The sequence below is a fragment of the Hemicordylus capensis genome, chromosome 15, assembly GCF_027244095.1.
Source record: "Hemicordylus capensis ecotype Gifberg chromosome 15, rHemCap1.1.pri, whole genome shotgun sequence".
Lineage (NCBI taxonomy): Eukaryota > Metazoa > Chordata > Lepidosauria > Squamata > Cordylidae > Hemicordylus > Hemicordylus capensis.
Window position 1 is genome coordinate 5,297,448 of NC_069671.1, and position 26,642 is coordinate 5,324,089.

The 26,642-nt window shown below is 47.7% G+C and overlaps 1 protein-coding gene across 2 annotated transcripts in view; it reads left to right on the top strand.

Moving 5' to 3' along the window:
* Window positions 1-26,642, top strand: part of LOC128337855 (septin-2) — a 53,313-nt gene that overhangs the window by 20,193 nt on the left and 6,478 nt on the right. For both annotated transcript variants that reach the window (XM_053279310.1, XM_053279311.1), the window contains exons 7-12: window positions 980-1,097; window positions 3,526-3,627; window positions 6,429-6,574; window positions 9,440-9,523; window positions 10,023-10,080; window positions 17,282-17,373. In XM_053279310.1, coding sequence (XP_053135285.1) covers window positions 980-1,097; window positions 3,526-3,627; window positions 6,429-6,574; window positions 9,440-9,523; window positions 10,023-10,080; window positions 17,282-17,350 — 577 coding nt within the window. In that variant the 3' untranslated portion in view covers window positions 17,351-17,373. The remainder of the gene's footprint in view (window positions 1-979; window positions 1,098-3,525; window positions 3,628-6,428; window positions 6,575-9,439; window positions 9,524-10,022; window positions 10,081-17,281; window positions 17,374-26,642) is intronic.

Below are 26,642 nucleotides of genomic sequence, written 5' to 3' on the forward strand. Positions count from 1 at the left end.
TCTTTAAAGACTTTTTAAAAAGTTGTCAGGTGGTCTCCCCCTGCTCAATAAAGAGAACTGCTACTTTAAAAAAAGGCGCCCCTCTGCTCAGTTAGCAGGGGACATTGCTTCCATGAGCTACCTCCCAGGCTGTCAGTTAGCCAACTCAATTAAAATCATCTTTGGGATTAATGACTGCCTTGTTTGTTCCTCTCCATTTCAGAAAGGATTGAATATTAAACCTTGCAGGGGTCTGTACTAAACTGGCAATCCCCTTGAGACGTAAAAAGTGCAATGCCGCTGCTTTGTGCGGATGTGGAAAGTTTAATTACCACCCGACTCTCCTGCATGCAAGCCGAGTAATTTGAACTCGGTGCAGTACCACTTCTTTTCAACTGGGCACTGAGAGTTGTGTTGGTCATTTGCAGAAGTGGAGCATTTATTTTGAGAGTGGCTGGTGATGGAGCCTTTGCTTGGCATGCAGGAGGTCCCAGGTTCAATTCACACTCATGTAGAAGGGCATTCCAGAGCTCTGGGGCTCCCACTGAAAAGGCCCTGCTTCTTGTGGAGATCCTGATTATTAGTACTTAATGGGAATTCCTTTGCAAGGCTGCCAGGAATATATTCAGTAGGAGGGCTAGAAAAGGCGCCTGCCTGAAATCCTGGCAGCCAAGGAACATCAGTTGGAGATGATACTAGTGATGGTTTGAAACCAAACCATCATCAGTCAGAGATGATACTAGTCCAGGCATCCCCAAACTGCGGCCCTCCAGATGTTGCTGAACTACAACTTCCAGCATACCTAGCCACAAAAAAATTGTGTCTAGGGATGCTGGGAGTTGTAGTTCAGTAACATCTGGAGGGCCGCAGTTTGGGGATGCCTGGACTAGTCTGTCTGGACCGAAGTTCTGCTAGCTCAAAAGAACGACGTGTATTTTAATCTGTCATTCATAGACTTGAATCAAAGCTCACAGGGCATGTTTGAATGATTGATTTGCAGTCTGAAGCCATTGGATGTAGAATTCATGAAAGCGCTGCATGGAAAAGTAAACATTGTCCCTGTGATTGCCAAGGCTGATACTTTGACGCTGAAGGAGAGGGAGAGACTGAAGAGAAGGGTATGCATAATAAGTCTTTTTTTTTTTTTATGCTATCTGTCAGGAATTCTGTGGGACAGGGTTTTTTTTGGTTTTTTTTAAACCAGTGGTATTTGAACCAAAGGGGCACTCTGAAGCCTTGTAAGGGGTACATAGAACCCTCCCGCCTCCCTGACTCTCGGATATGCTACACTGTTGGCTACTTCTCCAGGAGTGGAGGGGGAAGAGTGTCAGGCAGCATCCAAGAGAGGAGGGGGAAGAGTGTCAGGCAGCATCCCTTTCCCACATGATTGGCTGGCTATGTGCTCAGACTCCACCCACCCCTCCCTTAGCCTGATAGGTAGTCTTGGCAGTGAGGGAAATGCCGGTGGATGCTCAGTGTCGGCATTGCTCTTGCTGCCAAGTCTATCACTCAGGCTGAGGGTGGGCTGAACACATAACCAGCTGGTCACATGGAAGGAAGGAGGGAGAGGTGGGGTCAGGTCAGGAGTATGCTGTGGAGCCAGCCATGAGGCTCCAGAGGATGAGGAGGGAAGGCACCCACAGCTGAGAATTAGGGATTATTTTATTTTGCTTGATTCCAGGGCAGATTCGCCTAGCTTGTATTTTATTTCCACCAACATTGGCAAGATTGACTTGGTGGTGGTGTCAACGTCCTTCTGTGTTCTTCTCACAGTTTTTATCTGAACTGAAGCTTTGAGATGGAAGGGGTATGCTTGTTTAAAAAAAGAAAAGAAATTACACGTTAGAATGCCCTGGTGTAAAAGCTTCCTTCAATGAGCAGATTGGACCAGAAGACCCTTGTGGTTCCTCAAACATTATGATTCTATAACACCACCAAAGGGGGTCGTCTGTCATACTGTTATTGTTGATCCTGGCTGATCTTCCCTAGCTCTGAGGTGTAAAAATTTGAATTTTTGCTGCTTTGGTTCGCTTGAAATGCACCCCAGTGGTAACAAAACTGTTGCCTAATACGGAGCAGTTGAAGAACAAACAAACATCTTAGTGGTGGTTTATTTTTGGTTCCCAGGTCAGCAGTCGCCATGAATGGCTTAACTGGATGAAATCTTTCATGTTGATCCAGAACTTTGAAAGCTTAGCTACTGTATATTTTTCTAACTCAAAACATCTCTCAATACCAAATCTCTAATCGAGGCAAGGGATCAGAATCTCTCTCTCTCTCTCTTCTGGCCCAGCTTTGAAGTCTTTTTTAGATGTTTCTTCCATTTGGCAATCCATCTAAGATAAGGGGGATTTTTTGTGTGTGAGTGTGTTCTAAGGTTTTTGAATAAGCAGACAGCTTAGTTGTGGGACTTCTGTTAAGGAGTTTGGAGTAATTCCTGTTTTGACTCGGTGGAATCCAAACTTTATTTAAACAAAACAAAAACCCTCCTTCTTGAGTGGGAAGAACTGGAAGGCAGTTTCACAAGCCGTGCCATGCTATGCCACAAGAGGAAACTGGCTCGAAAGTATGGTTCCATGAGAGGGGAACACAGATCTTGATTTTTTAAAAACGAGTTTCCCTCGGGGTGGCTAATCTTTAGGAACCACAAAACCTCCCGGGGCCAATAAAGCTGATGTCTGAAGGCGCAAAAGGCGGCTCGATTGTTGAGAGCCTGAAGTAAAGTTTGTTTTCACTGCCGTCCGTTTTCCTTTCAGGAAAGCACTCGGGTTGAACAGCTTTTGATATATTATTCCAGCACCCTTATTAGCTTTCCCGCCATTGTTTCTGCTTCAGGTTTATCGTTCGGATCTCTGCCCAGAGAAACAGGGTTTTCTTGTTCCGTACATCTGGTTGGAGGGCAGCAAGTTTTTGTGCCACCCTGTGGCTGTACACGTCTCGCCCCTAGGCCTTCTTGCCTGTATCATGTTCTCAGGCTGGTGTGCCTTTAAATCCAAACAGCATGCGCCACGCCTTCCTAAGGAGGTGCATAAAGGACCTCAGAGGGCATAGACCCTTTCCAGTCGGCTGGATCCGCAATGGACTGGTCTGGATACTGTCTGCTGCTGGTACTACTGCTACTAAAATTTATATCCCCCTTTTCAAAAAAAGTTCTTGAAGCAGTTTAGATGGAAAAATGAAAAATAAATAAGATGGTTCACAGTAGACACCAGCAACAGCCACTGGAGGGATGCTGTGCTGGGGTTGGATAGGGCCAGTTGCTCTCCCCCTGAGAAACGTAAGGGAATCACCACTTTAAGTGCCATGCATTTGTCCATCAGTGCAGAATGAATAACGATACCGGCCGTTTCCTTGCGTCGACTGACGATGCTGAGGACCCATCCCTGTATCTTTCGCTTCTGTGAAGTCTTTTCCTTGGGGATCTTGGACTGAGCAAGCAAACCCAGTCTCTTCCTTTTCCTTCAACAACCGATTGTATGTGCATGAAAAACCGCGAATATCACCAGGCTAAATATTTATCGCTGTAGTTTTCTCCCTCCCTTGCAGGTTTTAGATGAGATTTCCGAGCATGGCATACGGATTTACCAGTTGCCTGACGCGGATTCCGACGAGGATGAGGAATTCAAAGAACAGACCAGGGTTCTGAAGGTGCGTACAAAGCTTTCAGAGAGGAGAGCTGGTCTGGTGGTAGCAAGCATGACTTGTCCCCCTAGCTAAGCAGGATCCACCCTGGATGCATCTGAATGGGAGATGAGAAGTGTGAGCACTGTAAGATAGACTCCTGCCTGCAACTTTGGAGAAGCCGCTGCCGGTCTGTGAAGACAATACTGAGCTAGATAGACCAAGGGTCTGACTCAGTATACGGCAGCTTCCGATGTTTCTAAGTTAGGCACAGAGTTCTGTAACGAGACCACGCTTGTCACGTGGCCATCGGAAAGATGCGTTGAGGGGTGCTGTGCTGGGGCTGGATAGAGCCAGGGCTCACGAGTGGGAAAAGTGTTGGCCATCACAGCTTGCCTTCATCCGAAACAAAAATAGGTATGGGATATCTGGAGATATTGCTACTAATATGAATATGTAGATACTGCTTTTCCACAAAAGTGCCCAAAGTGCTTTACATAGAAAAATGAATAATAGGAGAGGAGAGCTGGTCTTGTACAATAACAAATACTAATAGAACAAACACAAATGCAGGCAAGCAGTAAGAGGAGAGGAAAACTGGTGTTGTGGTAGCAAGCATGACTTGTTCCCTTAGCTAAGCAGGGTCTGCCCTGGTTGCATATGAATGGGAAACATGATGTGTGAGCACTGGAAGAGATTCCCCTGAGGGGATGATGGAGCCGCTCTGGGAAGTACAAAATGTTTCAAGTTCCCTCCCTGGCAGCATCTCCAAGATAGGGCTGAGAGAGACTCCTGCCTGCAGCCTTGGAGAAGCTGCTGCCAGTCTGGGCAGACACTACTGAGCTAGATAGACCAATGGTCTGACTCAGGATATGGCAGCTGCCTATGTTCCTAATAAAGCAATAAAGGCAAGAGTGCCGCCATTTTGAGGTGGTGCCCCTTGGCCCAGTGAGTGGCGGATGCTTAACGAGGCCGACCTTTGCCTGAGGGGGCCGCTCATTTATTATTGATGGAGCAGCTGTCCGCTCTGCTGTTCAACAAAAGAAAGTTCCCGAAGTGGTTTCCATGGCAAAAGGGATGAGGAGACGGTTCTCTGCCCCAAAAGGGCTCCCAATCTCTTTTGGTGACACCAGTAACAGCCACTGGAGAGAGGCTGTGTTGAGGATGGAGAGGGCCAGTTGCTCTCCCCCTGCTAAATATGAGAGCCGCCATTTTGAGGCGGTGCCCCTTGGCCTGGTGAGGAGGGGGTCGCTTAAGGAGGCCGGCCTTTGCCTGAGGGGGGCGCTCATTTATTATTCGTGTCACAGCTGTCCACCCTGCTTTTCAGCAAAAGAAAGTTCCAGAAGTGGTTTCCATGGCAAAAGGGATGGGGAGATTATTCCTTGCCCCAAAGAGGCTCCCACTCTAAAGAGAAATGCAAAAGAGACACCAGCAACAGTCCCTGGAGAGAGGCTGTGCTGGGGACGGAGGGGGCCAGTTGCTCTCCCTTTGCTAAATGTCTGAGAGCCGCCATTTTGAGGAGGTGCCCCAGCCTGGTGAGGGGGAGTCACTTAAGGAGGCCGACTTCTGCCTGAGGGGGGCCGCTCATTCATGAGGCAGCTGCCTGCTCGGCTCTTGAACAGAAAAGAAGTTCTCAAAGTGGGTTGCTTAGCAACAGTGAGGAAAAGGCGGCTCTCTGCCCCAAAGAGGCTCCCAACCTAAAAAAAGCAGTAGAAGTTATAGCCTCTTAGGAGCAACACCACACTGGGTGGAATAGGGCCAGTTGTTCTCCCTTTACTAAGCAGAAGAGAGCTGCCATTTTGAGGAGGTGTCTCTTGGCCCGGTGAGGAGGCTGGGGGGCACTTAATTAGGCCGACCTTTGCCTGAGGGGGCCGCTCACTTGTTATTTCTTGAGCAGCTGCCTGCTCTGCTTTTTCAGCCAAAAACCAGTTCTCAAAACAGGTTGGCTAGCCAAAGGAATGAGAAGATGGTTCTCTGCCCCAAAGGGACAGAAAAACCAAAATGAGCTCAAAGGAGACACCAGCAACAGCCACTGGAAGGATGATGTGCTTGGGGCTGGACAGGGCCAGCTGCTCTCCCCCGCTAAACAGAAGAGAATCACCCCTTCAAATGGTGCCTCTTTGTCCAGTTAGCAGGGCCGACGGCAAAATCAAGCTGCCTGCATAACCAAATGCCACTTATCTTAATTGGAATATATTTGTTTATATAGCATCATCGATATACATGGCGTCTCACAGCACGGCTGCACAACCTCTGCCCTCCTGCAGCTGTTGGACTACAACTCCCATCATCCCTGGCTATTGGTCACCATAGCTGGGGATGATGGGAGTTGTGGTCCAACATCTGCAGGAGGGTCGGAGTTGCGCCCTCCTACTCTATTGACAAGTAAAAAAGACAGTTAGCATAGTTCCCTGGCCGGTCTGAGGCTCTGTCCAGGCTTGGGTGTGTGCTGCAGATCCGAGCGGGAGGATGAACGGGGCCCACGGAGAGGTGGGGATTAATAAGGGCGGCGAGGCAAAGGAATGACTTCATGGGCAAAGGCAGGAAGTGGCTGCAGCTCTCGTTCCAGCCAGCGCTTCAGAACTCCCGCCTCTGAGCCATGAGCAGGAATGGCAACACCCATTTGGATAAGACTTTCCCTGCTACCGTGGGGGTTAAACACCCCACACGGAACTAGGAATTAAACCGGATTTCCCCCACACATTGCAGTAGGGTGAGCCCAAACCTGCGAGCGCTCCATGCGACCAGCACTCAGCTCAATCCTCCCTTGGACATTCCTGAGTGGTGAGCCGGCAAAGATGGGATTTCTGCTTTCTTGACTCACCTAGGCCAGCATTCCTTTTGCCGTCATTGGGTCCAACCAGCTTATTGAAGTGAAAGGAAAAAAGATCAGAGGCCGCCTGTATCCCTGGGGCGTGGTGGAAGTTGAAAATCCGGAGCACAACGACTTCCTGAAGTTACGCACCATGCTGGTGTGAGTAGAATCCCCCTTTTGTCTCTGGTGATGGGGTGTCTCACTACATAAGCCTGCTGGGGTGGTCAGCAACCATCTGGGGCAGGGGTGAGCAAACTTGGCCCTCTAGCTGTTGTTCAACTACAACTCCCATCATCCCCAACCACAATAATTGTATCTGGGGATGTTAGGAGTTGAAGTTCAACAGCAGCTGGAGGGATAGGTTTTCCCATCCACGATCTATGAGGGCAATGTGGTTTTTGACAAGGTCGGCATCCCTAGAGATGGAAAAGAGTAGGGATGCTCAGAACGTTACAAGCTTAGAATGTTCCGACTCGAAATGGGCCGTTTCGAATGTTCTGAGCTTGGAACAGAGCACCCTTCAAATGAAGGGCCTGTTCTGAGCTTGGAACGGAACGGCCCCATTCCAACCGCCATTTTGGACTCTAGAATGGTGCTCTTCTGACTTGTGCGCATGTGCAGCTTGCAATAGGTGTGGTCAGCACCACCACACAAATGGCTGCCGCATGTGTGCGGAGGCCAGAAGAGTGCCATTTTGGAGTCCAGAATGGCGCTCGGGATGTTTTGAATGTTCCAAGCCCGAAGGATGTTCCAACAAAATGGATCAACCAGCTCAACTGGTTGTTCCAGTGGAACGTACCGGGCATTTGTGTTCTGTTCCAAGCTCAGAACAGGTCGCAAATTTCATTCCCGGCACATCGCTAGGAAAGAGGTCACAGCACTGCAAGCCTTTCAGCTCTCATGGTGTCGTCATGCTTTGAGGGTCCTGTCCACCTGGCCTGCAGTGGTCAGATTTGCAAGGGTGTTTTAAAAAGCGTTTACAACAGCTTTTAAAATGCAAAACCTGCCATGAAATGTTATCAATCTTGTCAGAGGAAAGGTAATGAAAACTGGCAGGAATGTCCTCCCAAAGATGACTGTATGGCTGGCCTGCTTAATTTTGCCCACCCCCAAGCTGTTTTTGGACTACAACTCCCATAATCCCCAGCCAAAGTGGCCAATAGCCAAGGATTATGGGAGCTGTAGGCCAACTTCTGCAGGAGTGCCAAAGTTGAGCCGCCCTGCTTTATGGAGCGAATACAATAATTTGTTCGTTATTTAATTTGTTATTAACAATAATGGGGTTAACAATAATTTTTGTTAACCCTGACCCTCACCCGGTGCAAAAATGGACTGCAATTTTACCCTAAGCAGGGGTGATAACACATCAAAACCTTTCAGTGCAACAATGCTATTGCCTATTTTCCACCTCTTAAGTGGGTAGACATTGCCAAAAAATCACAATGGGCCTTTGTCCCCCGAGATGGTACCATAGATGGCCGAAACTTGTGGGCTTGGATCGTGGACAGATCTCTAGTGAATTGTATTTGCTGGAGAAATCTGTCATATACACATTGTCCACAAACGCGCCCTTGAATGGCTCTGAGACTTATGTATGCACTGTGTTTGTTTCTTGCTGGCGATGTGCTTCTGCTTTTTTCTTTCTGCTTTTTCTTTCTTGGCAGCACCCATTAGTCTGGGGGTGTTACTTTTGGTTACAGCAACGAGAGACCATTCTTCCCCATAGAAAGCCACTTAGAGAGATTTAAAATGGGAGAGAAAGAAGATAAGTACCGAGAGAAGCAAGATATAGATAAAGCCAGCGTTATGTTAGAGCTCATAATCTATGGAGTGTTGTTTGGCTGTGCAGATTTAATAATGTCTGGGTTATTACGCCTTCAGTAAATCCATTAATCAGACTTACTGTGTTGAATGTATGTTCGAAATTCTCTGGCATTTGGGGACTTTATTCCAATAGGCATCTTTATACTGGGCAAAGAGCGCCCTCTGCTGGTCATTTCCTATGTCAGCAGTGTGAGTTTAATCCTCCAGTGGGGTAGCGAGGTGATGAGAAAGTCTAAAGTTGTAGCAACAGAATAGTCATTACTTTGAGTTTGGAGTTAAGCTCAGGGGAATCTCTCCAGTGGAAACCTTTTCTGTCTTAAAAAGGCAGAAAAGAGACAATATCTTTGTCTTTTCTGTCTTGAAGGTTTCCAGCGGTGAGATTCCCTGGCATTTCAATATAACTTGGTTGATATTCCCCTTAGAAGATGAGGCTGTAGCTCAGTTGTAGAGCATCTGTTTTGTAGGAAGAAGGTCCCAGGTTTAATCCCTGGCGGCATCTCCAGGTGTGGCCTGCCTGAAATCTCGGAGAGCTGCTGCCAGTCAGTGTAGACAATACTGAGCTATATGGACCAATGCTCTGACTCTGTACAATATGAATATGACAGATATTTATATACCGCTTTTCAACAAAAGTTTCCACATCGGTTTATATAGATATAAATAAATAAATAAAATGTCTCTCTGTCCCCAAAGGGCTCATAATCTAAAAAGAAACAGATACCAGCAATGGCCACTGGAGGGGTGCTGTGCTGGGGATGGAGAGGGCCAGTTTATCTCTCCCTGCTCAGTAAAGAGAATTGCACTTTGGAAAGGTACCTCTTTGTTCAGTTTAGCAGGAATCACAGTTAGCAGGGATATAAGACAGCTTCCTATGTTTCTATGACTATGAGCTTTTCCATCCTTATAAGGGGCTGGATATACTATTAGATGAAGATCTATGCATGAGAGATTATTGTTCTGTGGAACAAAATAAGTGATCTACGATTTGTTTGATATTGAAAACATTAGCTCAAACTTTTGGATACACCCTATAAATGGAACAGAGACCTGAAATATGAACTAGGGGTATTTCAAGGGTGTGTCTCTTCTCATCTTTGAAATGTTGTAGGGTGTGATATCCGTTGCTACAAGTGAATGATATTCATATAAGCATCTCTTGTCACAGGAAGTTCAGCATTTTCTTTCTCTACCTTGTTTCAGAACACACATGCAGGACCTGCAAGAAGTTACCCAAGACCTGCACTACGAAAACTTCCGATCAGAGAGACTAAAGCGTACTGGCCAGTGAGTCTGGGCTTTGATGGTGCTTTCTCATTTGTGACTGTGTCCTCTTTCTGCCTCTGCCTCTGCCTCTGCCTCTGTGCCTGTCTCTGTCTCTGCCTGTCTATCAATCATATTTTATACTACCTGATATATACATAGGCGGTATAGAACATTTAAAACAATATTTAAAAATCAGCACAGATTAAAATACACAAAAGAATTAAAACAGTAGTATAAAACAATTATTAAAACAACTTTTATATGCTAAATTGTTTGACTTCCTTTACTCCTGTCCTAGCATTATAAATGACAAATCTGTCCCCAGAGTATGTAGGAGGGCTTTTTAAACATAAGATTGGTAACTGATAAATCAAATTTATTAACGGACTAAACGCTGCGACTTTGGTTGTGTGGCGTTGGTTTTTTACCTGTGATCTAAAAGATACTTGAAATCTGTTCTGAAAATCTGCAAACAGTTCTTTTTGTGTCTTTTAAAATCAACCTGTTTTGTATCTGGCAGGCCTGTTGAAGAAGAGGTTGTGGACAAAGATAGGATCCTTCAGCAGAAGGAGGCTGAGGTAAGGCGGTATTTTGATCAAAAGGAAATTAAAAAATTGACAAAGAGCTCCTAACAAATGTGGACTCACAAATACGTTGGCAAAAAAAACCCTAACACAACGGTGAACAAAGTAGGTCCTCTAGCTGTTGCTGAACTACAACTCCCATTATCCTCAGCCACAATAAATTGTTGCTGGGGATTATGGGAGTTGTAGTTCAGCAACAGCTGGAAGATCATAGGTTGGGATTCCCTGAATTAATGAATTAAAAATAACTGGAGTGCAAGTCAAAATGAAAAATTCATCTGAGGACAAGTTATGCTTCTTAGAGACAGATTGTAATTCCAGCTGTCACCCTCATAGGAACATAGGAAGCTGCCATATACTGCGTCAGACCATTGGTCCATCTAGCTCAGTATTGTCTTCACAGACTGGCAGCGGCTTCTCCAAGGTTGCAGGCAGGAATCTCTCTCAGCCCTATCTTGGAGATGCTGCCAGGGAGGGAACTTGGCACCTTCTGTTCTTCCCAGAGCGGTTCCATCCCTTAAGAGGAATCTCTTCCAGTGCTCACACTTCTAGTCTCCCATTCATATGCAACCAGGGCAGACCCTGCATAGCTAAGCGGGCAAGTCATGCTTGCTGCCACAAGACCAGCTCTTCTGGAAGCATCATGCCTCATCTCGCCCCACTTCCATCTGGTAGCCAAATAGGTAGCTCTCGCTGCTGGCTGCCACCTTGACTATAAAAGGGGAAGCTATTCTGACATCAGTTCACACACTTCCAGTTGCTCTTACACTTTGAGTGCCTAAAGATACCAGTGCCAGGAGAAGACCCAAGCACTTGTTGTGGCATAGGATCACAGGAAGCTGCCTTATACTGAGCCATATCATTGGTCCGCCTAGCTCACTATGGTCTACTCTGACTGGCAGCGTCTCTCCATGGTTTCAGGCAGGTGTCTTTCCCAGCCCTACCTGGAGATGCTGCCAGAGATTGAACCTGGGGCCTTCTGCATGCAAAGCAGATGCTCTTCCACTGAGCTACGGCCTCATCCCCTAAGGGAAATAGCTTTCAGCGCTCACAGGTGGTCACCCATCCAAATGCAAATTAAAGGGAACTCTGCTGAGCAAAGGAGACGATTCATGCTCATTATCACAAGATCGAACTCTCAGTGTCCTGAGCACTGTAGCCCCCAACAGACTCCACAGGGGTTTACATCTAAGTAATGTGTAGGGGATTAGAGTACTAGTCTGAGATTTTTAAATATTTGTTTTAAACTTTATTTTTATTTTTTTAACTGGTCGGTGACTGAATAAAGAATTACTGTATTGCATTTATTGTTAAATGTATATACTGCCTTCCATTAAAACAATCCTAAGGCGGTTTACAGCAGAATTTAAAAACAAGATTGTAAAAATGACACAGTTAAAATATTAAGCTAAAAATATAAAACAAATCTGATTCAAAATTTAAAACAAAAGCATAAAAGGATTACAGAGTACAAAGAGCAGCAGCAGAGACAATCATATAAAAGCCTGGGTAAAAAGCCAGGATTTAACACATTTTCTAAAAGCTGTGATGGAGACTGAGGAGCGAGTAGCCACCGGGAGAGCATTCCCAGAGTCTGGGGGCAGCCACAGAGAAGGCCCTGTCCCGCGTGCACGACAACCGAGCCTCCCTCATTGTCGGCACCCGGAGCAGAGCCCCCTCAGATGACCTTGTCAAGCGGGCAGCAACCCTTGGGAGCAGGCGGTCCCTCAGGTATCCGGGGCCCAAAATGCATCTTATTTATTTATTTGTTTGTCTATCTGATAAAACGGATGTGTGCTTTACTCCCACAGCAGAGGGGCCCGATCCGAACTGAGATAGTGATGCGGGCAAAGGGTGAAAGCCCCTCCCCCTTGTGTTGTGGTCCCGATTCAGATTGAATCCATAGCTCTGATTTGGTCGGGTGGAGAGGCAGGAATCAAGCATCTCAAGTTCTGTGTCCCCTCTAAAAGGGATTCCCAGATGTTGTTGACTATAGCTCCCAGCATCCCCATCTGCAGTGACCTTTGGCTGGGGATTCTGGGAATTGTAGTCATCATCTGGAAATCCCTGTTAAAGGGAGTGCTGGTCAATTCTAATGCCTTACCATAAAGTTGACGTTTGGTCCTGAGCTTTCACGGAGGTTGAGATGTCTCCCCCTCCTTTGTTTCTGAGAGTTGCCTTAAGCCACAAATGCATTTTGTGTTTGATCATTTTTCCTGACTGGGGGAAGAATGCCGTGAAAGAGTCAAGGTCCTAGTCGGAGGGGAGAAATTATTTGCCATCATATTTACTGTTCTGAACACAGGCTTAGAAGGGGATTAATTGACCTCTTTCTTCTGCCTCTCCATTTGATTTTGGAGTTTGTTCTCTGGCACTCCTTTGTGGGATTGGCCAGCATTTTAAATAGCTGCCCTTTCCAAGTTGCAAAGTTTTCCACTGCAATCGGAAGAAAACCAGTGGCTTCCCAGCTTCTCCCCTCTCTCAAGAGATCAAGAAGCTTTGCTTCACCTTGGGCAGATAAGGTGGCATGAAATCTCTTCATCTGCAAAGCAGCCTGTTGAAGACTCAAAGCTGGGGAGGGCAGTGGAGAGGAAACGGGCTTACATTCCTTGGCCGGGGCTGAGAACACAAACACCAAATTTCCCTTTCTGTTTTTACGTTCTGAGCCTTAACGGTGCTGGGAGATCTGTTTGAAGACTTGCAAAGTTTACATAACCTTGGAGGGGATGAAAAGCTTGGCAAGGTGCCAGTTTTCTCATTATCAAGGCATAACTTCTGCAGTATGGCCATTCTGTGTGTGTGTGTGTGTATGTGTATATCTATCTATCTATCTCTCAAAGTACCCTGTCCTTGGCCGGCTAGAACCATTCATCTTTTGCCTGCTTTCTCCAACCGCATTAGAAGACTGTTTCTGACATGTACGGATTTATTTTTTATTTTATTTTATTTTATTTTATTTTATTTTCTGCAGACAGCGGAGCTCTATTTTCTGAGCTGCCTTAAAAAAAAAAAAAGTTTCTCCGAATGCAAAACGACTTGTATTTGCAAGGTGAAAGGCAGTTGCAGGAAGAGAGCATTAGTAGTCACTGTTATGAATAATCACGATACTTACCGTGTGTGTGTGTTTGTGTGTGTGTATTTGAGCTTTGCATAGAAATATCATAAACTGGACCTCATGCAATAAACTGAACTCCACACTTATTTTCCAGTGAAGGATAATAGGGGAGGAGAGCAGGTCTTGTGGTAGCAAGCATGGATTGCCTCTGCTAAGCAGGGTCCACCCTGGTCTGCATTTGAATGGGAGTCTGTATGTGTGAGCACTGTAAGATATTCCCCTCATGGGATGGAGCCACTCTGGCAAGAACACCTGCCTGCTTGCATGGAGAAGGTTCCAAGTTCCCTCTCTGGTTGCATCTCCAAAATAGAGCTGAGAGAGACTCCTGCCTGCAACCTAGCTGCTGCCAGTCTGTGCAGACAATATTGAATTAGATGGACTGAGGGTCTGACTCAGTAGACGGCAGCTTCCTATGTACCTGACCTCTCTGTACTGCATCTGCCTTATCTTTAAAATGACCATCGCTTTGGAAAATAACTCTCCTCCTTTGATGTACCATTTCACAGAGCTGTGTGTAGTAATAAGCACGTTCCATAACTAACATGCATGACCTGATTGGTGCTCAGCATTCTCTCCTGCCTACCCGGTTTGGCTTCACCTCAGTCCCAGTTCTAGAAACCTTCTGATCTTGCAAACTCTTTTAAAAAGAAACACAAGGCTGTGGTATAGTTAGATGGCCAGGAGGGGGCAGTCTGTGGTAACTGCTTGGTGACTGCTAATCCCTTTGGAAAAGGCAGAGAATAACATTTAGGAATGCAGGAGCCTAGGAAGCTGCTGTATACCGAGTCAGACCCTTGGTCTATCTAGCTCAGTATTGTCTTCACAGACTGGCAGCAGCTTCTCCAAGGTTGCAGGCAGGAATCTCTCTCGGCCCTATCTTGGAGATGCTGCCAGGGAGGGAACTTGGAACCTTCTGCTCTTCCCAGAGCAGCTCCATCACCTAAAGGGAATATCTTCCAGTGCTCACACATCAAGTCTCCCATTCAAATGCAAACCAGGGTGGACCCTGCTTAGCAAAGGGGGCCATTCATGCTCACTGCCACAAGACCAGCACTCTCCTAGGAGTGCTGTGTTCTCTTCTGGACCATGCAGACAGCTACATCTGCTTTTGTTTAAGCACCTTCTGGGGAGTCCAGATCTCGGCAGAGATGCCTGTGTGTCCCAGGGCATTACTCTGTGAAGGAGGGCCTTCACAGGAGCATCCCCTGCCAACTGAGCGAAGTGGCACCTTTTAAAAGTGGCGGTTCTCTTTACTGAGCAGGGGGAGAGCAACTGGCCCTATCCGTCCCCAGCACAGCACCCCTCCAGCGGCTGTTGCTGGCATCTGCCTTATCTTTCTTTTTTTAGAGTGTGAGCCCTTTGGGGACAGGGAGCCATTTTATTTATTTATTTTTATTTCTCTATGTCCGCCGCTTTGGGAGCTTTTGTTGAAAAGCAGCCTATAAATATTCGTCGTCGTCGTAGGCAGCTGGAATTGGACAGCGCTGTCTAAGCTTCCCGCAACCTTGGCTCACCAGCTCTTGCTGAACTACAGCCCCCGTCCTCCTCAGGCCCCATTTATTGTGGCTGGGAATTGTGGGAGTTGTAGTTCAGAAACAGCGGCCCGACACGGTTGCCCACTCCTGCTCCAGCAGGAGTGCATCGGCCGACTGCATCTCTCCTCCTCATCCCCAGCCTTCTGCTGTCCTGTGCTTCAGAGAAGGGGCTTTCTTCTGCCTGCTTCAGTTCCCCAGCATCCCCAGCTGCACAGATCTCTGCTTGCAGGGCTGAGAAGACCTTTCCTCAAATCCTTGGGAAGCTGCAGCCGGTCATAGGCAAGAGGGCCCCGTGACTTGATTTGGAATGTCTGTGTTGTTTTGGGATCTATTTCCCCCTTCTCTTGATGGATCTCTTCAAGGCTGCCTCGCGTATTTCACTTTTTGAAATCATTTTAGTTTTTGTGTGCAAACGCACTGTTTTAAATCATGATGCCGCAAAATGGCTGTCCATAAATAGAACGCGTGTAGCAGCTTGTTAGCTAGCTAATGGCACAGCGGGGAAATGATTTGACTAGCAAGCCAGAGATTGCCGGTTCGAATCCCCGCTGGTATGTTTCCCAGACTATGGGAAACACCTGTATTGGGCAGCAGCCCGATAACTCTTCCTCTAAGGTGCTGAAAGGCATCATTTCATACTGCACACTAGGAGGCAATGGTCAACCCCTCCTCTATTCTACCAAAGACAACCACAGGGCTCTGTGGTCACCAGGAGTCGACACCGACCCGACGGCACACTTTACTTAGCAGCTTGTCGCATTTGAAAAATGCGGCTTTTTCAGAGAGAAATGGGCAAAGAGATTCTTGTGAGAGACTTTAAATATAGACGATGACTAGTTTGCGATAGGAGTGTGTGTGTGTGTGTGTGTGTGTGTGTGTGTCAGGGTGGGAATGGGGATGGGGGAGGGTGCCATCGTTTGCAATATCACCCGCTAGTTAAAAATACCTTGAATTCCAAAGAATGCATTTAGCATCGTGGGAACGTCATTCATTACTGGCCGCTCCACATGGCCTGGATTTTTCTTGCCCCTTTGCCCTACACTCCACTGGTTTTTATTAGCAGAGGCGGCTATTTCTGTCTCTTCATTTTCGTTGGCTCAACGTTCTGCTGCCTTAAAAACGATCACAGTGTGTCCTGTTCTTTCCTTTCCTTTGTCTAAAGTAGGGCCGGGGAGTCTTTGTTGCTCTGTCACAGCAGAGACCTAGTCAAAACATGCCAATAGCTATATAAATAGCTTATTTTAGCACCCTCTTTTTCTCTTTAGATATAGCCAGTGTGGTGCAGTGATTAGGGTTGGACTAGGACTGCGGAGACCTGAGTTCAAATCCTTATTCAGCCAACCACTTCTCTCTTGGCCTAACCCACCTCATAGGGTTGTTGCGAGGAGAAACAGAACCATGTACTGGGCTCTGGGCTCCTTGGAGGGAAACATAGGAAACTGCCATATACTGAGTCAGACCATTGGTCTATCTAGCTCAGTATTGCCTTCACAGAGTGGCAGCGGCTTCTCCAAGGTTGCAGGCAGGAATCTCTCTCAGCCCCATCTTGGAGCTGTTGCCAGGGAGGGAACTTGAAACCTAGATGCTCTTCCCAGAGCAGCTTCATCCCCTGAGGGGAATACCTTGCAGTGCTCACACATCAAGTCTGTACCCTGAAGTCTGTACCCTGAAGAGCAGGGTATAAACATAAAATTTGCTGAAATAAATAAGCACATTATCAGTGATGAGAGGCATAATACGGAATTGTTAATTCTAACCTTGTTAATGCTGACTTGAATGAATTTATGAGGTCTGCCTGTCTCTGCATGTGTGCTGATGTGCTAAAATAAAATTAAAATTAAATAAAGTATAAAAACCCCGGTGGCTTACCTGTAACTGATGAGCTTTGAGTGATCTGAGTGCATTCGTATAAATGGGTTTCTGCACCTGTGCATTAGCTGCTGCATAGTCACGGAAACTCATTTATGTGAACGCACTACGGATAATGAAAAAGATTATATTGATGTCGTGTGTATCTGTGCTAACCTGAGCTTCTTGGAGGAAGGGCGATATGACACAGGAACATAGGAGGCTGCTCTCTGCTGAGTCAGACCCTTGGTCCATCTAGCTCAGTATTGCCAACACTGACTGGCAGCAGCTCTCCAGAGTTTGAGAGGGGTCTTACCTGGAATAATCGAGTGGATGGTTTCAAAGAACCCGGGGCCCCCTATCTTCTTCATTATCTCCCTCACTCCGAGGAGCCACTGGGGAGAGGAGTGAACACGGGCCCCCTCTCCCCTAGTTACTCCCCTGATGCTGGGAGTTGTGGTTCAGCAACATCTGGATGAACCCTGGTTGGGACCCACTGGTGTAGACAGTACCGATCTGATGTGGTCCTCTGCTGCTGAACTACAACTCCCACAATCCCCAGCCACAATAAATTGTCTCTAGGAGATGGAGCATCAGTGCCTAAACCTAAACAAAGCAGGAATGCTAGCTAGTTAGGTTTATTAGCATTGCCCTGGCCGTTCATATGCAGTCTTCTTCTTTCCCCCCTTCTGTACAGCTGCGTCGTATGCAGGAGATGATTGCACAGATGCAGGCCCAGATGAGGATGAAACCCGGCGATGAATGAGACACCATTCTGGCCTGTGGACGGTGGGTGTCGCCTTTGTGTTTCGGGAGGTCTTGGGTGGGAAGAATGCTTGGGGGCTCTCTTTCGAAACATGGGCGAGAGCTCTTCATTTCTGCAGAGAGGACAGCAACAGGCCTCGCCCCGGCGGAAGAATGAATCCGCTGGCCCCCAGTGTGCGCTTCAAAACCAAAATGGTCAAGCCGGATTGAGTTCCAGCTTTCAGTCATTATGGATTCTGCACGGCGCATTCGCTCCTGGGGACCATTGAGCTAGATTCTGTAGCTTGGCAGAAATGGAAACGTCTGCTTTAGTCATGCTTGGTGGCCTGTTTTGCTTTCAGACGGGTTTACTTCTCATGTTTTCCTAAGCAACAGGAAACGCAGGAGCCCGTAACTTGTGTGTCGGGCTGTGTGTGCGCAGGCTACCGTTACTGAATACTCAAGTTTTCATATGCAGATTTGGTTTGCTGGTCTTCTGGAATGCTAAAGCCTGAATGAAATGGTTTATATTGTACCTTCTGACCGCGTGATCAGTGCCAACATTCCTGCTTGAAAATAAGGAGCCCCCCCCCCGCCTCTGCTTGAACCTTGGCTTTTCCTGTTTGTGTCCCCCCCCAAAAAGAAAAGAAACACAACTTTTTATATTAGGAACATAAGAAGCTGCCTTCGACAGAGTCAAGTCACTGGTCCATCAAGCTCAGGATGGTCTGCACTAGACCTTCTCAACCTTGCCCCCCCCCCGCTGTTTTTGGACTACAACTCCCACAATCTCCAGCCACAGTGGCCAATAGCCAGGGATTATGGGAGTTGTAGGCCGACATCTGCAAGGAGGGCCAAAGTTGAGCAGGCCTAGTCCACACTGACTGACAGTGGCTTCTCCAAGGTTCCAGGCAGGAATCTCTCCCAGCTGCTCCTGGAAATGCCCGGGAGTGAACCTGGACCTTTCATGCATGCAAGATGCTCTCCCACTGAGCTGTTGCCCATCCCCTAAAAGTCTCCTATCCAAACAGAAACCAAGATGGACCCTGCTTAGCAACAGGGACAGTTCATGCTTCCTACCAGAAGACCAGCTCTCTGTCCCTGCTCCTCAAGAAGAAGGGAGATATTGTTGCTTGCTGTGATTCAGAAAGCCAATTTTCTATAGTTCTGCTGCAAGCTAAGTAGGTTTTGCAGTTTTATGCATGTTTTAAGGCTTTGTTCAAATGACTGGATCCACAGTTCAGCATGAACAGGAGCTTCAGGAGCTTACTTAACTGTAACGATGCTAAATTGCCAGATAATACAGTAGCAGAGCGGATAAATGAACTCGTTTTATGAATCAAGGGAGGACAGCAGGGCTGCGACGGGAACTCGCCAGGAAACTTAGGGAGATCGAAAACATCTGTCGCCCTGGCTGCTGGTAGCCCTTCACAAACTGTTCTAATTTTGGAGCCTTTCGCAGACTTGATATTTACATGATTTTACAGTGTGAACATCCTGTTTCTGCAGTCCTGAGAACCAGAAAATCGTGTTTTATTTATTTTTATTTTTTTAAATGGAGTGTTAGGAATCTTCTATGCTGGAAAACCAAACTTCTCCACCTGCAATTTCAGCCAGGAAGTTAAGGGTTAGCTGGTGTTCTGTTTAATGCAACTTCGATGGGTTGTAGAGCTAAACACCGGAGCAATTGGCCTTCTGAAAAAGCCATTCGAACATTTGATCCAGGCCTCGTTAAACTCCTCATGCGGCCTGTTTTTCAGCTAAAAGGAACCTCTTAAAAGATTACTTGTTTCTTTCTAACTGCCAAACTAGTGCACAAAGTCTCATAACAGAAAATGTAGAAAGTGTGATCACTGGTTTTTTTTAAAGTAGCCTGTTAGAAATCTTAAGGGTTTATTCTGTGTACCAAGGTCTGAAGGGATCTGCGGCATTGTTAATACTTTGCTTTGCTTTGCATCACAGGGAATTCCAAAGTCCTTGTGAGTGTTTTCACTGGCAGGAAATCTTCAGTAGCTTTGTTGTTCCCTTGATCTGCTAGTTCTAAATAACTTGTGAATGTATAAACAACCTACAGCTGAGATAAATATAGGGATGTGCATGAAATTTGCATGAATCGATTCGAAACCATTGAATAGAGTGGAGATTCGTTCAAATCAATTCAAATTCACCCCAAGTAGAATCAAATTGGGGCAAATTCACTCAAATTCATTTTGACTTTGGGCAAATTCAAATAAATTTGAACAAATCCCCACTCTATTCAGTGGTTTCGAATCAATTCGTGTAAATTTTGTGCACATCCCTAAAAAAAAAAAAAATACACACACACACACACACACACACGTGTGCATGTACATATATGTGTGCACACACACGCGTGCCGACAGGTTTGCAGAATTGTGACCACATGTGTACGATGCAGAGGTTGTCCCCATGGCAAACAAAACAACGGAAAGTGTGGAGTATTCGGCATATTTGTGCTGGAGAAATACAGTGCCAAGTACCTACTTTCATAAGTCATAGCAGGACACTGAAGTAGGGATTATCCAAGATCGTGTTGCAATTGTGGATATATGAACAAATCGCTGCGAGGGGATGCTTTGCATTGCTGACCTGAAAATACCACCGAGAGGCTGTTGGAGCCTCTCTGTACTTAAAACAGACAGCTGGAAATCTTCATGTCCCATGTGAAGTCATAACCACTGTGAATGGCCCTTTCTGTCGAAAGACCGGATAGAACCACTAGAACTATCTAAGTTTGGATTGTGTTGCAGGAAACCATACCAGGGGTTGTAGAGCAGTGAGATTCACTAGAAAATCGCCAAGAGTTAGTTGGGAGTTTGGAAATGTTTGAAGCTGCCTTAGGAACATAGGAAGCTGCTGTATACTGAGTCAGACCATTGGCCCATCTAGCTTAGGATTGTCAATGCTGACTGGCAGCAACTCTCCCAAGATTTCAGGCAGGAGACTTTCCCAGCCCTACCTGGAGATGCTGCCAGGGATTGAACCTGGGACCTTCTGCGTGCAAGTCTCTTGAATCACTGATTAGCAAGATTTTAAAAAATTAAATATATTGGGAACCCGTTCAGAATACTGAACGAAATAAAACAGAATGTTCCTGGGTTGTGTTGTTTTTGCAGCATTCCTCTCATAACTGCATAGACTCTACCCTGAGCTTCGTAAACGAGAGATTGTGAGAGGCAAGAGGGGCTCAGATAACTGTTGCAGGGATGGGCCTGGTCTGAATATTTTCCTAGATAAAAAGCTGGAGTAGGGAAGGAAGGGGTGAAGCCGAATGGCAGAAATGTTCAAGTGTGTGAAACAGTTATTCATTGATATGATGCTGTGCCTGTGCGCAATTGTCTGTACACGGGCACATTTTATGTCGGAGTTGGAAGGGACCTTGGGAGGTGTTCTAGTCTGACCCGCTGCTCAGTGCAGGAAATGGCTAGAACATCCCCACCTCTTTTGCAAACCGCCAGTGCAGAAGGCACATAGGCAGCTGCCATATACCGAGTCATTCCATTGGCCTGTCTAGCTCAGTATTGTCTACACAGACTGGCAGCGGCTTCTCCAAGGTTGCAGGCAGGAATCTCTCTCAGCCCTATCTTGGAGAAGCCAGGGAGGGAACTTGAAACCTTCTGCTCTTCCCAGAGCGGCTCCATCCCCTGAGGGGAATCTCTTCCAGTGCTCACACATCAAGTCTCCCATTCAGTGCCAACCAGGGTGGACCCTGCTTAGCTAAGGCAACAAGTCATGCTTGCTACCACCAGGCCAGCTCTCCTCTTTCACACTGTCAAGCTGCTCTCGCAGTTAGAAAACCCTTCCTAATGCCTCGCCTAAATGTGCTTTTCTTGTCTGAATGAGCATACATGCCTTCATTCTGAAAGTGAGCCGGAGTGCAGGCCCTGCTCCAGCACAGAGGACAGAGAAGGGAGTGTGCGTTGAACATGTGTGGATAACCGCAATGGGTGGAGAAAAGGATAGGCAACCTCATGGCAGCCTCGCAGAGTGGAGGGGCCTGAAATAGGTTGGGTCCAGCCTGAATGGGATAACATAGGAACATAAGAAACTGGCTTAGGCCGAGTCAGACCTTTGTTGTATCAGGATTGTCAACACTGGCTGGCAGTGGCTCTCCAAGGTTTCAGGAAGGGGGTCTCTCCTACTTGGAGATGCTGCCAGGGATTGAACCTGGGACCTTCTGCATGCAAAGCAGAAGTTCTGCCACTGAACTACAGCCCTGTCCCACTCTCGGTGCCCTGTGCAGACGGTACGTGCATTGGACATAACCTGTGCCTCGGACCTTGGGGTAGGAAGAGAAGCTAGGTGAATACAGATTCCCTCCAAAGCCCGCACTATGCTAAGAGAAATCGCACCTCTTTTGATACGTATTTGATTATGTGGTGCTTTGATTAAAAGGGCTGATGTGTTGGCTATTGTCGTCTTCGTCCATGCTGGCCTGCCAACATTTTGCTTTCAGGAGGAAACAAGAACATAAGAACAGCCCTGCTGGATCAGGCCCAAGGAAGCCCATCTAGTCCAGCATCGTGTTTCCCACAGTAGCCCACCAGATGACTCCGGGAAGCCCACAGGCAAGAGCTGAGGGCCTGCCCTCTCTCCTGCTGTTGCTCCCCTGCAACTGGGATTGAGAGGCATCTTGCCTCTGAGGCTGGAGGTGGCCTGTAGCCCTCAGACTAGTAGCCATTGATAGACCTCTTCTCCACGAATTTATCTAAACCCCTCTTCGAGCCACCCAGGCTGTTGGCTGTCACCACATCTTGTGGCAGAGAGTTCCACTGATTTACACGTTGTTTGAAAAGCAGCAGGAGAGGATGGGGGTGATTTCAGGAGCATTAGTGCAAAGGAGAATTGGGACCTCCCCTGCAGGCTGGAGCCTAGCACCCAATCTGGCACGCTAGCCTCAGCATGGCACAGAATCGAGCCATCAGCTGATTAATTCCCCCGTCTTTCTTAAGTCCGCAGGAATAACTTTTCGTTGGCAGCAAACTCCAGTAAAGCTATGCATGAGGTTTCTTTTTTGAATCTGCAAAATTAGACCAGGGGCTTACATTACTATAGCAGCTCATGATATCCAAATCTGCCCACACTTCAGAAATAGGTCTGGGAGGTGATGGGAAATAAAGGTCTTGTTTTTCTTTCTGGCAACGGGGAATGAGTAACCTACATCTTTTCCTTTCCCCTTGCAAAAGTTACATTATTTTATTTCTCAGACTCCGTAAAGTGTGACGGGGACAGAGCCATAACTCAGTGGAAGAGTGTCCGCTTTTGCACACAGAAGGTCCCAGGATCAATCCGTGGCACCTCCATGTAGGTCTGGGAAATGACCTCTGCCTGAAACCCTGGAGATCTGCTGCCAGTCTGATGTAGATGAACCAATGGCCTGACTCTGTATAAGACAGCTTCCTATGTCAATTCCTTCTCAGTTCATTTAAAACAACACTGTGAGGCAGAGACGCTAATTAAACCCAGGGCGTACAACAACCAACTCATAGGAACATAGGAAGCTGCCATAGACCGAGTCAGACCCTTGGTCCATCTAGCTCCGTATTGCCTACACAGACTGGCAGCGGCTTCTCCAAGGTGGCAGGCAGGAGTCTCTCTCAGCCCTATCTCGGAGAAGCCAGAGAGGGGACTTGGAACCTTCTGCATGCAGATGTCCTTCCCAGAGCGGCCCCATCCCCGAAGGGGAATATTTTACAGTGCTCACACATGTAGTCTCCCCTTCAAATTCAAACCAGGGCAGACCCTGCTTAGCAAAGGGGACCATTCGTGCTTGCTAACACAAGGCCAGCTCTCCCCTCATCCCTCCTCTCTTGTTCCTGGGTATGGTGGAAGCTTATTAAAAGGAAGAGGGGAAAGAACGATCTGGAGTTAACTTTTTAAACATAACTTACCGCCCTTATCACCAGCTCCTTGTGGTTTTCCTTGCTTGGGGAAAGGGTTAGTCATGCTCCTCGCTCGCAGATGACGCCGGCCTAGAAGCAACGCGCTCCCTCGAAGAACGCATCCGCGGGATTTTAAAAAAGAAAATATGCCCTGCGTTGCCATAGCGACCAGACTTAACCACGGTCCAGTGCCAGACTGATGTGATGAGAAAAGTCATCTGAGGAAGGCTCTATTGTGCCCGCCCCGGCTTCTGGCGGCTGAAATGTGGGGCTTAGGCAGCGCCGCTCGGCCGGTGGAGGAACCACCTGGTGCCGCCCGGGGGGTGTTTTTCTAACCCAGGCGGGATGAGCCGCCCCGCGGCTTCGATGCTCCTGCCGCCCTGTGGGCTGCCCCTTTGACAGTGCTGTGTCTGCAGAAATGGGTGTCGCTCCGCAGGGAGAAGGTTCGCTGCCCGCCTGAAGCGCACCTTAACAAATGGCGAATCGGCCCGATCCGAATGAAACGGGAGAACTGTGGAAGATCAGGATGAGCTCCCATATTGACAATGCAATTTTTGGTTAGTATCCAGTTAGTATTAAACATGCCCCATACTTCTGATATAGGGCGCCTAATCCCCGTATCAGATCCCCATATGTAACCTTTTGACTAGCCACTTAATGGCGCAGAGGGGAAGCAACCTGTCTAGAGAGCAAGAGGTTGCTGGTTCGAATCCCCCCCCCCAGTATGTTCCCCAGAATATGCAAAACTCCTATATTGGGCAGCAGCGATATAGGAAGGTGCTGAAAGGCATCGTCTCACACTGCGCGGGAGGAGGCAATGGTCAACCCTTCCTGCATTCTACCAAAAGACAAATACAGGGCTCTGTGGGCACCAGGATTCGACACCGACTTGACCGCACAACCAACCTACCTATATGGGTAAGACAGAGGGGACTGTAGCTCTTGCCTTGTTCGCAGAAGGTTCTAGGTCCAATCCCTGGCAATCCCTTCAGGTAGGGCTGGGAAAGACTCCTGCCTGGAGAGCTGCTGCCAGCCAGAGTAGACACGACTGAGCTAGATGGACCAAAGGTCTGATTCAGTAGGAAGCCGCTTCCTATGTTCTTCTTATGCTCTAGGCTGCTTGGCCTTTAATCACTGGCCTGGATGGGGCTGGAGCTCATGGATAAAGCATCTGCTTTGCACGTCGGCAGTCCCAGGTACAATCTCATGGCAGAGTCTCCAAGCCGGGCTGCCGGAAGCCTCGGAAAAGCCGCTGCCAGCCAGTGTAGACAGTTCTGAACTGGACGGGCCAATTCTCCGACTCGAAAGGAGGCAGCTTCCCATGCTCCACTGGAGATCCCTGCCCTTGTGGGACTCTCATTTAGGGGGCGGGGGGCGGGATTCTTCTGGATGCTTCACAGTTGGGAGATGGGAAATGTTTGAAGCTGCCTTAGGAACATAGGAAGCTGCCGTATACCGAGTCAGACCATGGGTCCAGCTAGCTCAGGGTTGCCAACGCTGACGGGCAGCAACTCTCCCGAGGTTTCAGCTTCACAGGTTCTTGTGGCCTTTATACTTGTGCGGTGCAGGGTTGCAAGTCGCCTCAGGGTGGTAGCCTCATAAGAACCAATGAAGCTGCCTTATGCTGAGTCAGACCATTGTTCCTTGTAGCTCAGTACTGTCTACCCAGACTGGCAGCGTCTCTCCAAGGTTTCAGGTAGGAGTCTCTCCAAGCCCTACATAGAGATGCTGCCAGGAAGTGAACCTGGGACCTTCTGCATGCGAGCACGCTGGTGCCCTTCCACTGAGCTATGGCCTCATCCCCTAAGGGGAATAGCTTGCAGGACTTACATGTAGTCACCCATCCAAATATAAACCAAGGTGGACCCTGCTTAGAAAAGGGGACAGTTCTTGCTTACTAGCACAAACGGAGTGGATGGCTTCAAGAGGGGTTCAGAGGAGAGCTGGTCTTGTGAAGAGGAGAGTTGGTCTTGTGGTAGCAAGCATGACTTGTCCCCTTAGCTAAGCAGGGTCTGCCCTGATTGCATATGAATGGGAGACTGGATGTGTGAGAACTGGAAGATATTCCCCTCAGGGGATGGAGCCGCTCTGGGAAGAGCAGAAGGTTCCAAGTTCCCTCCCTGGCAACATCTCCAAGATAGGGCTGAGAGAGACTCCTGCCTGCAACCTTGGAGAAGCCGCTGCCAGTCTGTGTAGACAATCCTGAGCTAGATAGACCAATGGTCTGACTGAGTATATGGCAGCTTCTTATGTTCCTATGTACATAAATTCATGGAGGACAGGTCTATCAGTGGCTACTAGTCTGAGGGCTATAGGCCACCTCCAGCCTCAGAGGCAAGGTGCCTCTCAACATCAGTTGCAGGGGAGCAACAGCAGGAGAGAGAAAATAGCTTCATCTCCTGTCTGTGGGCTTCTTGGAGGCATTGGGTGGGCCGCTGTGGGAAACAGGATGCTGGACTAGAGAGGCCTTGGGCCGGATCCAGCAGGGCCTTTCTTATGTTCTTAAGGCCAGCAGCTAAAATACCAACAGCCCAAGCATTAACGTTCTTAAAACATTGCATTGCTAGTGGGGTGGAGGTGCTCTGCGAGTTTAAAAGTACAACTATTTAATATTGCGCTAAAAGAGGATTTGGGGTTTACTTTGCATTAAGCTTTTAATCCTAGAGGTAAGAGAACAAAAAGCATTCCCGGGGGCTTTTGTTGAGCCCAGCCAGCGCAAGAGCAACGCCCCACAACTTGTGAGCCATTTTTGATCTGTCCTCATTTTGGCCAGTTTTTAAATGCTTTAAAGCACTTGGCACTCGGATGCCTTGCTCTGTCTGGCAACCATTTTCGTAATTACATTCTTTCACAATCCTTGCCTGTGATTTTTTTTTTTAAATGGATGAATTCTTTAGCTTCTGCTAACAGTTGCTTCCTGGTTCGCAGCATTTCCCAAACTGTATGAAACTGTCTGAATATTAAAGCCTCCAGGGGGCCCAGGTTTTCAGAGATGGGGCAGAGAGTGATGGGGAGCAGGGCCTTTTTGGTGGTGGTGCCCCGTCTGCTGAATTCTTTCCCCAGAGAAGTATGTCTTGTGTCTTCCCTGCTTTGCGTTGGGGCCAGGTTAAGCTGCCTTTATTTCCCCGAATGCTTACTTGACAGCCACCTAAAGGACATCAGGGAGGAAGTGAGGTGCACATTCCACATTCCTAGAAAGGGAGTTCCTTGGAACTGGTGCCACAAACAAAAAGGCCCTGCTGGCCAACGTCCGAATTAATGTGCTCACGCGAGGCTGTTGCATGGAGTCTGGAGCCAGAACATCCTCCATTGCTCTTGGGCCCTGGCACCAGAGGCAGAAGTGCTCACTTGGCTGCTTATGGGAAGTTGCCTTATACTGAGTCAGACCCTTGGTCCCTCTCTCTCAGTATT